Source organism: Stegodyphus dumicola, chromosome X2 (assembly GCF_044657685.1).
Source record: "Stegodyphus dumicola isolate Sdum_Otavi_A_Nest chromosome X2, ASM4465768v1".
Taxonomy (NCBI): Eukaryota; Metazoa; Arthropoda; class Arachnida; order Araneae; family Eresidae; genus Stegodyphus; species Stegodyphus dumicola.
The window spans coordinates 36,509,693-36,523,398 of record NC_140781.1 but is presented as its reverse complement, the minus strand read 5'-3'; the positions used below and the strand labels follow the sequence as shown (position 1 = coordinate 36,523,398).

At 33.1% G+C, this 13,706-nt stretch overlaps 1 protein-coding gene across 1 annotated transcript in view; it reads right to left on the bottom strand.

Moving 5' to 3' along the window:
- LOC118182210 (guanine nucleotide-binding protein G(o) subunit alpha-like) overlaps positions 1-13,706 on the bottom strand; it is a 139,231-nt gene that overhangs the window by 96,489 nt on the left and 29,036 nt on the right. Inside the window, exon 2 of the mRNA XM_085809114.1 lies at positions 12,711-12,753. Within this exon, the coding sequence (XP_085665240.1) occupies positions 12,711-12,753 (43 nt within the window). The remainder of the gene's footprint in view (positions 1-12,710; positions 12,754-13,706) is intronic.

The window sequence follows — 13,706 nt, the reverse complement described above, 5'->3', positions numbered from 1 at the left end:
GCTTACAAAGTTAAAAAATGAAATAAAATAAACAATTAATTACAAAGCTCATACTCACATATGAATGTACCTACGTATGAACCTACTCATATAACCACGTATACTCATACAAACAAGAAAAAAAAACACTAGCTATTGTTTTTGCGAACAGGTAAGCATCTGCTTAAATAAATTGTTAAAGCAGATATATTAAACAAGTATTTTAGATTTGTTTTGTTTGATTTGGTTTATTGGATTTCGGCAGAGCACTCAAGAGCTATGTGCCTAAGGAGAGGGATGCGTTCGTGGAGGATGTTCTAAGGGAAGCTGGATTGTAGACACGTTACAGATGGGAAAAACCACGAAAATGCTCATGCAGACAGCCCATTTACTGGATTCGAACCACAGATTCACTACCAATGTTAAGCGACTTTACCGCTCGGCGGCTGGAGGGCTTATTTTAGATTTAATAGACTTCCACGAGGACTAAAGTCCGTGAGGTTTCAGATGAATGATATACGAAATGAAATCTAGAAATTTTGAAACTGCGAAACAGAATCTGGTGTTGATTATCTTATTCCTAAATCACGTAATTTCAGCTGATATTAGGTATTACATTAATTTCTTATGAATATTTTCAGTGTGATTACTCAGAGATAAGAAATAATTGCATAGGAAAAATTAAAAAAAAACACCTAAATCATTCTTTGTTAAAGGATACTCAATGATGATATTTCTGACAGCAGTCCCGTTTCTTACGCACATCTGCGAAAACTCAAAGCATGCTCCGAAGCGCATGATTCCGTAACATGATTAGTTTGTGCGAAGAATAACCAAATTAAAAAAAAATTCAATGTATTGAATAATACTGTATGTATGACAAACAATGCAAAACTCAGCAAAATCACAGGCAAGGTACGCGGTCGCTTATTTGAGAGAAGGCAAAGGCAATGTATTCGGTAGTGATGCTCTGTAACCGTTAACAATTAATTACAAATGAATCTACCTAGAAATTTAATTCAAAAATAAAGTGTCTCCCAACTCCCAAAGGGATAGCATACCGTGAGAGTTAGAATTAATGGCTCCTGTGGTGGGGTTAATTCTAAAGATTGTTAGTTGTGCAATGGATCTATGCGGTCCATGGTGTAATTTCTTGTGCCCCATTCATTGTGTTCCCATTCACCAGCGTTTTGGAAATCTTCATTTATTATAAAACTAATTTTTCCACTTTTCGTTTTATGTCAGTTTAAGGTAAATTCCTTTTCACATCAGCAAATCCTGCCACATCAATTTATAAGATATATGTGCTGCACTTTCCAACTATCATTTTTCTGACATATTCCTTAGTATTTGACACTTTCAGAACCTTAAATTAATTCATATAAAATTGATATTTTTCTTTTATATCTCTTCAAAAAAATTTAGAGATCGAATGCAGTATCATTTCACCAAGCAGATGATTGGCTTTGAATAAAAATCACCTTCAAACCAAATTTTGAGCACTTAAAAACAAGAGTAGTTGTACATTGCAAATCAGGATGCAAAATAAATTACAAATTAGGTTATTAAAAACATAAATACATGTGCATGAAAACATGTTGCAATTACACTATGCAAACATTAATGGCAAATTATACTGACTAAAATGCAGACTCATATTCTTATATTATGCACTAATAGTAATTACAAATATATTAAATGAAAGCTGAACTCAGAAAATTACATTAACATGGATAATATTATGTTAAGTATAATATGAATTAAATAAACGCAATACATTATGTGGGCAGGAAATTAAATAGTGATAGTTCACACTTTGGCTTTAATTACTGATGGCGGAAATTGTTAACAATGTATTCTTATGGTTTTTCTCCTTTATAATGTAAATATGATACATTTACTATAACACCGCTTTCCGTGAAGGTGTCACTACTAAGGCGAACATGCCTCTCCTCTTTCTTGCTGCAACAAATTGGTTTCTAGTAGTTGGATGTTGCTTCGAGAATTTGTTTCATCGACAACAGATGTACTGTGTTGGAAAATATCTGAGCCGCTGATCAATCCCTCGTAATTTTACTTTTTCCTCTAGTGGACTAGGTTCTCATACATTCTCAGAAAGGAAATTTAATTCGCAGTTAAAATCCAATTTATAACATCAATACTTCCTATATCGGCTCCGGATCTGAAAAAAGTTATCAAAACTCCGCTCAAAATCCATATTTATGTCCAGAATTTCCTTTCAACACAAAACTAACTTCAAAGAAATTCTAACAAATGTTTTCTTCAAGTGTAAGTTTTTGGTCTGCGGTTCTGCTTGGCTTTTACCTTGTGTTAGAAAAGTCTTTTCAATGTGAAATATTTATTTATAACTTTGACTGTTTTATATTGTTTCTTATAAATCTGCTATTTTTTTTATTCGAGACAAAAATTATCAGGGAACAAAAAACCGATTTTTTGGTCTTGTTTGCTTAACAAAATTTCAAAGAGCATTTTTTTAAAATTTGTGTGGTTATTTACTATTAATACGTAAGTCTTCTTTCATATTTAACATCCCCGATAAGCTACACATATTTCCATGATTAGCTTATCAAATAAGGATCTCATTCGTTTACAGATATATGAAGATTTACATGTTTTTTTTTTCATGTGTGGAAGCAAAAAATAAATAATTAAAAAAAGAAAGTCGGGTATCAAACTGGTAACAAATAAAAAGGAAACAATAAGTCATTGTACAGGATAACATCTGGATGCCTTAATTCTGCTTATGGATACTATAATGCAAGAATTAGGTCTGCCTTCGAAGACATTTAGACCATTGAAATCATTACGTCCTTAATTATCTCGGCCAACCATTTCATACAAAAAACCTCCTTTTCCTTATAAGCCTAGAGCGGGTTTAGATAAGCACTTACAGTGAAAGGACGATACATGTCTTTCTTTTCATCAATGTTATTTTTCTTTTGACACCAGCAAGCACATACAGCGAGGATATGAGATCAGGGGGATAAAATCCGCTCACTAAATTAAACCTACATACACGTACACAATTTTCCTTCTATATCCTGGCCAACTCCAAACGAATTTTTCTTCCACCCTGAGCAGACGGAAAGCATATTTGGGCAATTCAACAACCCAACATCGACTGAACTGCTAAGATGTTCAGTGGGTATATAGGGAAGCAAAAGTTGATCCTTGTGAAGTGCTGAGTAAACGGCAGTGGAAAGCAACGTGCCTTCACTTCAGTTCCGAAGATCATTCGTCCTTCCCACTTGAGGTGAAATTTATACTGAATTCTGAACAATACGCAGAATTTACCATTACCTCATAGCTTTGTGTGAGTCAGTATCACTGCATTATCTACTTCATTATGTCACTTTAATCTTTTAGAGGTTTTTATTTCCTAAAATCGCATAAAGCCGTATTAAATTAATCCTATGGAGTGTAAATTGAAGCTCCTCCTGTCGAAAAGAATTATCACTTTTCTTGTCTATTGATTAATATTTAGGTTATTCTAAGTTTCATAGTTCTTAATATGGATAATTTAAATTATATGTAACCTCTTTTCTTATCCATTTATGTTTGTAACTATTTTAGCTTTTTAGCAACAAGACAATACATTAATAAAAATTGTAGAAGCAATTAGTCTTTCCTTCAAGAAATGAAGGGACTTAATTAGTTTCTTTTATTTCTTGTTACATTAAATGGGGAAATTATCCCAGATTTTGGGCAGAAAACGTTCGGAAATGAAAGAGCTTTCAGAAAGCGAAGAAGATTAATAACGTCCATTTAAGTTTTCAAATATTAGAAAATTTTTCAAAATACTAAAATACTAAAAACATCCGTATATTTATTCAAAGCTCCACGAAATAACTCAGACATTCCCGAAGTTTTTTTCCCTTTTGTTTTATTAAAAGGTTACAAAGGAAACAAATTAAGCTTATTTTAATTTTATTTGTGGAAGTAGGCAAGTACTTATATGTTTCTATGTATACAAATATTTTTTTAAACTGAGGTAACAAGAAAATACGAAATTAGAAAATCATTTAAAAGATATAGAGATATTGATTTCCGAAATCGTACAGAGTCTGCTGCATAAGGAAGACAAAGCCAGTTAAAAAGTAAAAATAGGAAAGGGCTAAAGTACCTTATAATTTATATGAAACGATAAAATTATACGAATTTCAAAAGTAGAACTTACCACCAGGGCACGTACTCTGTGCGAAGAACATATATCTGATACTTTATCTAAACCTGAAAGACAGTGTTTTCCTTGTCACGTTTCTCTAGCTTTTAATGATGATGGAATATCAACGCACATTAAATATCATATTCTTTGTGATTTAATACTGGTGCCCGTCCGAAGAGCCAAAATCAAATTCATAACATGTAACCTTTTACATTAATTCGATTCCGTCAAAGCTGGTAAATGCCAAATTAAATTTGTGCAACCAAATGAAAAAGTTGAACTACTTAAAATTTTTGAGGAAGCATGCTGCTGTTTAGATCAGGGTTTCTTTAAGTGAGGTCGAAAAGCTGAATATTGAGATCGCGAAAATTTAATTCAGTTATCTGAATTTAAAGAAATTTCATTAATAAGACTTTTAATGGAATTGCATTAATTGAGATTAATAAGATTGATCACCTACCATTAATTAAAACCCAAAAGAAATTCGCTGAGTTATTGGTGAGCTGACTGAAAAAATTGATTTTCCACAAAAATCCTTGATTGAAATCTGGATCGGAGCTAGAATTGAATTTACCACAATTTCTGAAATGTCATTCAACACCACATAGTCACGTGAAAAGGCATATTCAGCTTTATGTCTTATTAAATACAACTGTTCTTCAACTTTCAAAAATGATGAAGATGCTTTAAGTCTAACAGTATTAAGTATTGCATCAAAGTTTATATTCCAATAACTGGGGTTGCGAAAAAAATTTCGATGAGAAAAGAGGCCACTAATGATAAGCGTTTAAAAAGCGCTGTCTTAGATTAACGTATACCGCTATCAAATAAATTCTGAAGCTTTTCTTTCTAATCTATATATAAAATTAGATGTGATTAACTTTACAATTAAAAAATTATCACTATTTTGCTCAAATTAATACATTTACAATCCATTCTTCAATATTTGTATAACGAATGTTAACTATGGTCTATTATCGTTTCTTAACTGTAAAAGGGAGCATCCATTATTTACAAAAATATTCTCTCGATGGATCTCTGAGAAGAACGATTCAGAGTTTGAAGAAAGCGAAGAATATCTCCTACGCAGAGTTTTGATAGATCCTCTAATAACGAAAATGTATTGTCTCATACTCTTTAACGCTAACTCAATCTATAAGTTATTTTACGTTAATTTGTAGAGAGTTTTATGTTAAACAGTTATTTTTTTGCCTTTACTTTATCTTCTACTTTCCTTATTCCTCACCAGAATGGACCTTTACTTAGACTGCTCTGTTTTGTTTGCATCACCACGAGTTGTGGTTATATTGTAGAAAAAGAGTTTTTTTTTTCTAGATTGCAGCCCCTTTGTGTTCTAGATTCTGTTTAAATAAAAAAAAGGTTATTTTTAACTTAATAAAGTATTTCTCCCGCCTTACTAGCATTCCTTCGTGGTATAGTGGTTCTGCGCGCTGGGCCGATATTCCAGATGTCCGTGGTTCGATTCCCGGCGAAAGAAGTTGCATATTTTTCATCTTTCCTCCTTCTAAAATACCTAAAGCCCACCAGCGGCCGAGCGGTAAAGTCGCTGAACGCTGGTAGTTCGGTCCGAGGTTCGAATCCCGCGAACGGGCTGGCTGCATGGGTGTTTTCGTGGTTTTCCCCATGTGTAACGTGTATACGAGTCAGTTTCCCTTAGAAAGTCCTCCACGAAGGCATCCCTCCCCTTAGGCAGATAGCCCTAGTGTGCTTTGCCATAATTAAATACACCACACCTAAAATACGTAATGTCTCTATAGTGGCGCCCGAACTAAAAAGCTGTTGGATGAAGATTCTCCACACCCAGGATTTGGCGATTGGGTCCCCTAAAAGCTCCAGCCGCCCTTTAAAAGGGGGAGTATATAAGGTATTTTTCCCACCTTCCTAGCGTGCTTTCGTGGTGTAGTGGTTTTGCTCGCTGGGCCGGTATTCCAGTGGTCCGTGGTTTGAATCCCGGCGAAGGCAGTTGCATATTTTTCATCTTTCCTGCTTCCAAAATACCTAATGCCTCTACAACCTTCTACTGCCTTTATCGCTGTTTTAGATGTAGCTATAATTCGCTTCATGTCTGTTAAAATATAGCATTACTGGAATGAGTAATGCTATATTTTAGCATCATTCTAGTAATGCAGTTATAGCATTACTAGAGTGAATGCAGCCTTACAAATTAACTAGGTCTTGTGATTTGGATTCTTTCTTAGACAAACAGCCATAATGTGCTTCGCCATGAAACAATAACCTAATAACGTCGTATTATTCAGGTCTTAGATAGGAATATTTCCCGCCCGTACCGTAATGACAACTAATTGTTCAATGATAATATCATAACGGCTAAGACAGAAGTTTCATAGTTTCAGGTTTCCAACAAAAATAAAGGGAATTTGCTTAACTAATATTGCTACACAATTCTCTTATATGTGCTTTTGTTTTAAACGGGCATTTAACTATTAGGTACTTTTTCCTTTCTTCCAGCATGCCTTCTTGGTGTAATGGTAGCACACTCGAGAGGTCCAGGTTCGAGTCCCGGGGAGGGCATTGCACATTTTTCACGTATCCAGGTTCAGAAAAATGGCTCTACATAACATAAATCATAACCTATTTATTGCTTTTTAAATAAGTGTTAGATAAAGAAACTGAAGGAAAGGTCAGTTGAAAGGTAACGTGAGAAAACTTTGTAATAATTCATTCCTAAACACTAAAGAAAAAGCATCCTGTACTTAAACATGTTACAATAATCTTTTATCTTTTACTAGAGATCAACGAGGTCGACATTCTTGAAAGGAGTGTCACTTTTAATTAAAATAAACACGTAAAAAAGGTAATAATTAATCATCAATTAACGGATAAAGCATAAATGTATCTAATTCATCTATTCGCTTCCTACCCGACTGCATGAAACTTGTCTCTAGAGAATGGCAGCACGAGCTCGAAATTCCCCTTTATCACCATTATGCTACTCAGTATTTAATGAATGATTGATCAGGCAGTCCTGCATGTAATGATCATGAGTTAACACAGCTAACGTGTGGCTTGCAATGGACTGTGATTAATTTCAAAACTTACTTATTACGCTTATTTATTTTTTATCAATGTCATCAATTGTATCCCAGTCAATCAGTCCATTTGAAATCCATTAAAATGAGGGTTTTGGGGAAATTTCGAATATTTTCAGTCAAAGTAGATTTGATGAAAATAACTATATGCATACATTTAGATACTTTCCATAATTTCTATTTTTTACAAATTTACACAAGCCTCCGCATAGTTTGCTGCCTGTTTGTAAAGCAGCTATATTCATTTATAACAATTGCAAGCGAACCAGTTTTTTTTCATTGTAATAATTGCTTGGTATATCTGCGAAAAGCTAAATATTTATGGGAAGATGCTTACTTTAAAATATTTATGGCTTTTGATTTATTATTCGTTGCTTAATTTAAAGTATTTATGGCCTTTTGCTTATTACTTTCATTATCTATGTGTTCGTAATAACCGAATTCGGAGACAAAATAATTCCGTATTTAAATTAAATATTAAGGATTTTAATAATTATTTTTATATCTTCGACTTGAAGAAATACTACTTGAAACAATGGTTTATCACATGCTAATGGTAAACAAACCAATTAGCAATCAAGCTACAAAATAAAATTTAAATATTTATCAAACTGTTTGTAGAGTCATTAAGGTTTTTTCGTTTGAACAGGACACGTGAAATATGTGCAGTGCCCTCGCTAGGACTCGTACCCTGAACATCTTGAATTGGCGTCGAGTATGCTTCCATTTACACCACGAAGGCAAGTTGAAAGTAAATAGAAAATACGTTATATACACCACCTTTTAAAGGACGACTGGAGATTAGAGGACTCCACCTTTTTTTTCGGGCGCCATTTATAGTGTCATTAGGTTTTATTGAATCAGGACACATGAAAAATGAGCAGCGCCTTCTCTGGGACTCGAACCCAGGACCTGTCGAATACGTGTCGAGTATGCTTCCAATTACACCACAAAAGCATGCGGAAAGGTGGGGAATAATACCTCATAAGTTTTATCGTGTAGACTAGAAAAACTATAAATTACATTAACTTATAAACCGCTACTTGCGGGAAATAAGATTAAAATGAAATTGAAACTAAATTACTACCACGCGAAGCTTCTATAGATGGTCAAAAGTCCAAACAGCCCGCTCACTAAAATCTAAAACTAAAAGCCAGCAAGCTGCGACTATCAATTTACCACTAGATGGAGAGAGGATATTTTAAATATAGATTAAACAAACTGTTTGGTCGAAGATGTAATGTAACAGTAATTAGGAATAGACCCTCTCTTTTCCCTAACTGCGAAAGTTAAAATACCTAACTCTGAAACTCGAATTTCATGCAGGAATTGATTTGAAGCAGAAAGAATGACTAGACAGATTAAGTAAAAGTAGTCAGAAATTAAATCATTAAATCTTTACATCATAAGTGCACATTAAGCACCTGACCGGCACTGAGTTTCGCTAAGAAATACCGAATTTCTCCAAACTGCCATGAGAAAGAGGTATTTTCTTGATTTTAATGCCAAAATGCCCCTGGTACTTTATGCCTAAAATTACGCACTTTTCCTCTTAATTTCGTGGACATATGTCAAGTTATTCATATAATTCTTTTTAAAGACGTCACAAAAAATACTCTACAAAAGACGAAGGAAGGTATACATAACTTTTGACCCTCAACATTAATTGCAACCCTGAATGGGTAATACAGCATCAGTAGGAACAGTGATGAGTTTTATAACTGTTTGCTACTATCAACTATTAATTTTTTGAATTTCTTAGCCCAAAAATAAAAACATTTAAGTTACAAAATAATTCTTTTAATCGTGGGGAAAAGAATAATTATGTAAATTAAGTCATAAAAAAGGAAAACTTAAAATCACGTGAAAAATGCACGAAAGACTAACAGGTGGTACAAAAAGCAAAGATGGGAAAACGAAACAACAAGCATGCAAGTGTAAACACATGTGTCAGATTAAATATATTATTATGTATAAATATGCAATGTATAAGCATGTAATTCTGATATTCTGTAATGTTTCGCCAAGCTTAGAATTTTAGCTTTTGTTTAATAAATTTTATCTACTCTTGAGAGAAAAAAAAGAGTGACTTCAGTCACTGCCGATTTTATGTACATATAATATTTCTGCAGCGCACTTTACTTCCTCGAATTTTTTATGTAGAGTTACATTTGAGGTAGATATCGACACAAGAGCTGATAAAATGCGTGAAACCCTTAAGTGACAGCAAATCTACAATGTATGACGTATTACTATCCATCGTAATGGCAACACTCTCTGCACTAATTACTTGATCTTGGCATTTGGTTCACTCGGAACTCTCTGAATATATCAACGCTGGTTATTTCTTTGCTCATGATGACCATATATTCTTAATCTGCTGAAATACTTCCAGTTCCAATGCTTTGTACAATGACAGTGATATATGAGACTCACCTGCATTAGATTTTAACTGTAAAAGAGAATGAGGAATCATTTTCAAAAACATGCCCTCAGTGGGTCTCTGAGAAGGAGATACCAAATCTGAAGACACTCAAAAATATCTTATACGCTGAAGCTTATAAACCCAAATACGAACTCTACAATCTAATGCATCATAGTCTTAAACAATATCTAGTTCTACTTCATCGGTAGTCGCCCAGACGGTATAGTGGTTAGGGGTGCCTACTACGGTACCCAACGGTCCGGGTTCGAATCCAGAAGAAGACATAGATGTTTGTAAATGTATAGTGTCGGTGCGGCATGGTGACACTCTAAATATGCAGCGAGCCGAAAGTCTTCTCGTGTGGATTGGTGGAAGGTGAGAGGTGTGGGAGACCCCTGGATCTCCCATCCGAGCGCTCTTCCTCAAAATTGGGGGTGGAAAATAGAAGTCCAACCTCTCTTCAGATTAGGCTCCGGCAGTCATTGTTCCATGTAATATAGACACGGCAACAACAACTTCATCGGTATCAACTCAGACAGAGCTGTCTTCAACTAAAAACTACAAATCAAATTATAATGATTATTATATTTGTGTTACAGAAAAGCAATCAAAATGCCCTTCAGCACATTTATTTGCAACCACTTCTGCAGCTAAACTAACCCAAAATCAGCTTGCAAAAGCAATCTCAGTACAGGTTGGGAAAAAATTAAGAAGCTTAGTAAAAAGCTGAATAATCTTAAAAGTCAACTTAAAGGTTGATCAGATGCTGTCTGTAACACCTACAGTCTTATATTTCTAGAGACTAAACTTGCAATGAAGCAACGGAAAGGTTTAATGGATAATCTGTAACATTTTCGGTATTTTACAGTTACAATCTGTGACCTATAATCTGTGGATGTTTTCAGGATTTGACAGTTATTGAAGTTCAGAGGATTTGATATTTTGTTTTGTTGGGTGCCTAAACTCATGTGGATGTTTTTGGTAATTCACTGGCAGGCTCTTATTGCAAAAGCGACTTCCATGTCAACAAATATTTCCAAAAGCACGGAAGGTTAAGTCTTCCTTAGTAGAGTTATCTTCGAAGTGGATTTGCCAAGAAAACAGGCTCGAATTAAAGTTACATAGAGAAAAAACCATGAAAACCCTATCTAACCAGCTCATTTGCCAGGAATGAATTTTCAGTACCAGTGGAGTAGGAAGTTTCATTTTCATGTGGCACTCTGCGTGTTAACCCAGAACAACTTAGAAAATTTCCAACTGTTTCAAAAATTAAAAAAAGACTGAACTTACTATTTGAGGAGGAGCGAAATGAGTTGCTGTAAAGAAAGATAAAGTAAGCGAGTCAAGTAGGGAACAGAAAAATTAATGTAAATCAAACTTCCATTAATGTAAATGTGGAACAATGATTTTAAAAATGTCCTTTTCAATTTGCTACATAAGAACTGTTTTGTAATTTAACAGAGTCCTCTTTAGATAGCAGTTCCGTTTGTCTTTTAAATAGCTTCGTTCAGTTTGTTTTATTTTTTATAATCGCACATTTTAAGTAGATGGTAAAAAAATGGTAGAAAGTAATCGAAATTGTGCCATCATTCAGAATATGTTATATATAATATATAATATATATATAATATGTTATATATCATAATATGTTAGGTTATTTGAATATGGAAAAGCATACGAGAACTATCTGCTTAAGGAGAGAGATAGCGTTCTTAAGGAATTTCTAAGGAAAGCTGGATGGCATTGTAAATGCACATTAGGAAAACCACACTATCCAACAATGCAGCCAGCCCTTTTACCTAATCTCGAACCATGGCCGAATTCCCAGTACTCAGTGGTCTTAACCCCTCGATCACTTTTGCGGAGGAGTTTTGAAATGAAAAGTATAATAATAAACTTTCTAAAGAAGCCAAAGCTAAAGAAAGGAGTATAATTTCTTTTCTAATTGAAATTTCAAATGAATTCTAAAAAGGATTTAATAATAAACCATGTGAAATCTCGTTTTTTTAACAGTTATTAATTATATTATGTATTCACTAAGCAACAGTTTATTAAATAAAGCGAGTAAACAGTTATAAAAATAAATTTTTGCAGGCTATTAGTCCGCAGAGAATAATTCCTCGTGTTAAGAAGTAGACTGATTAGAGATAGAGCTTAGATTAGAAATAATAGATAGAGAATAATACTCATGCTGTAGTCGTAATGTTAAGGATTTATATAATGTAAAACAAAAAGCTGTACTATTGAATACTGCAAAAACAATACTGACAGATAAATTTATGATGTTAAACGTTCATAGCTATTGAAGCTAGAATAAAATTTACTTATTCTAACCTTATTGATATAGGATGATACGGACTAAGATAATCCAATTGAATTATTTAAACTTTATATATTCTGAATAAACTGGTAGCAAATGATATTTAAACATAAACGATGTAAAGAGAAACCTAAATTTTAATAAGTAAGACACAAAAAAATTTCGCTGAGCTGACTTCTTAATTGCAACTGTAATTCAAAATCATGACATGTGAAACGATCTAAAATGATTTTTCTAGTTGTGTAAAATAGGTAATTAAAATAGTAAACAAACCTTTAATCTGCATCACTATTTCATTAAGTGACCTTACCTGAACTTACTCCTTTATTATCTGTTAGGAAAATGAAAAAGCACTTTCAAAGGTAAAAGCACATCTTTCATGTAAGCTTTCAAACATCGTGCAAATATTAATGCTAAGGTTTTTTTAATTATTGCGAAGTAAAATGAGAAGAAGAAACAAACAGCTTAAAATAATTTAAAATAAAACTTAAAATTTTCTTAAATCAATTCTGAATTTATAAAACATGCAAAATGCAAGCATTCATTATATCCCAAGTATTAAAAATTCCGTTTTTTCTCTGTAACAAAAACTAACTAATGTGTTACGATTAATATGGAAACTAATATTTTTTGGAACATGCAAATGAACAGAAATAATTTCTCATAGTATACATATAAAAATAATAAGTTAGATATTTATGACACATAATAAAATGTAATAACACTTACCTCATTTGCTTTACGACAGTGCTTTTTCCAGATTCGCCAGCTCCTACAAGAAAGAATCAGGAGTTTACATTAATAATAAAAATAAAATTAAAAAAAATAAAAATTTACATTAATTTCATAAACTAAAAGACAAATATTTAAACACTTATGAAAACAGATGTTATTTTGAAACGAAAGGAAGCATCGTGTCCTCAAAATACTTTAAGGATATTTCTTGTTATAAAAGTAACTCAGGCTACAATGGTTATAAAAGTAACTCAGTAAATTCAGGCTATGTGCCTGAATTTACTGAGTTACATGTGGATATTGAAAAGCTAAGAAAATGAGAAGGATATCTTTTGAATTTTCATTGATTTGAGACACAAGTATTCGTTAGCTTTGAATATTAGTTTAGTAACTACAGAATAATTATACTGGGCCGTAAATAGATTTTTTAAGAAATACGGTATTTATTTTTGAATTTTTTACCCTCACGCATTATCTCCCTTAACCTTTTAGCACAAGGTTCTGCAAATTTGTTTAAGTATTCAGGTAATTTCCGCCTTCTTCAAGGCATTCACAAAGTGAGCTTTCCTAAATTTTAAATTGGATTCGTCTAAGCAGTTATTGTTTTCGTCTATCTAATTGACTTACTTGTGGATTTTGACTGCATGGGCTCTAACTGATAAAACATTGATAACAAAGAACTTCAAGAAAACGGGGATTTTTTTGGAGCTCATTGCTCGCCAGAAAACATATTGAACGGTAATGTAGGTGATGAACTGTAGGCAAATTGCACAGAGAGCAATTCCAACAGCATTAAATGATTTGAGGCCTAAGAAGTAGCCGTCGACAATAACAAGAGTGAGAAGACGCAGAAAGTAGAAATAAAGATATTTTTTAGACATTGTGTTAAGGTTAATATGTATTTTCATTGTAATATATAGGGTTACATTTAAATAAATAATATTGTGATAGTTAACAATAGTTAACCCATTAATAATGTTTAGTTTTGAA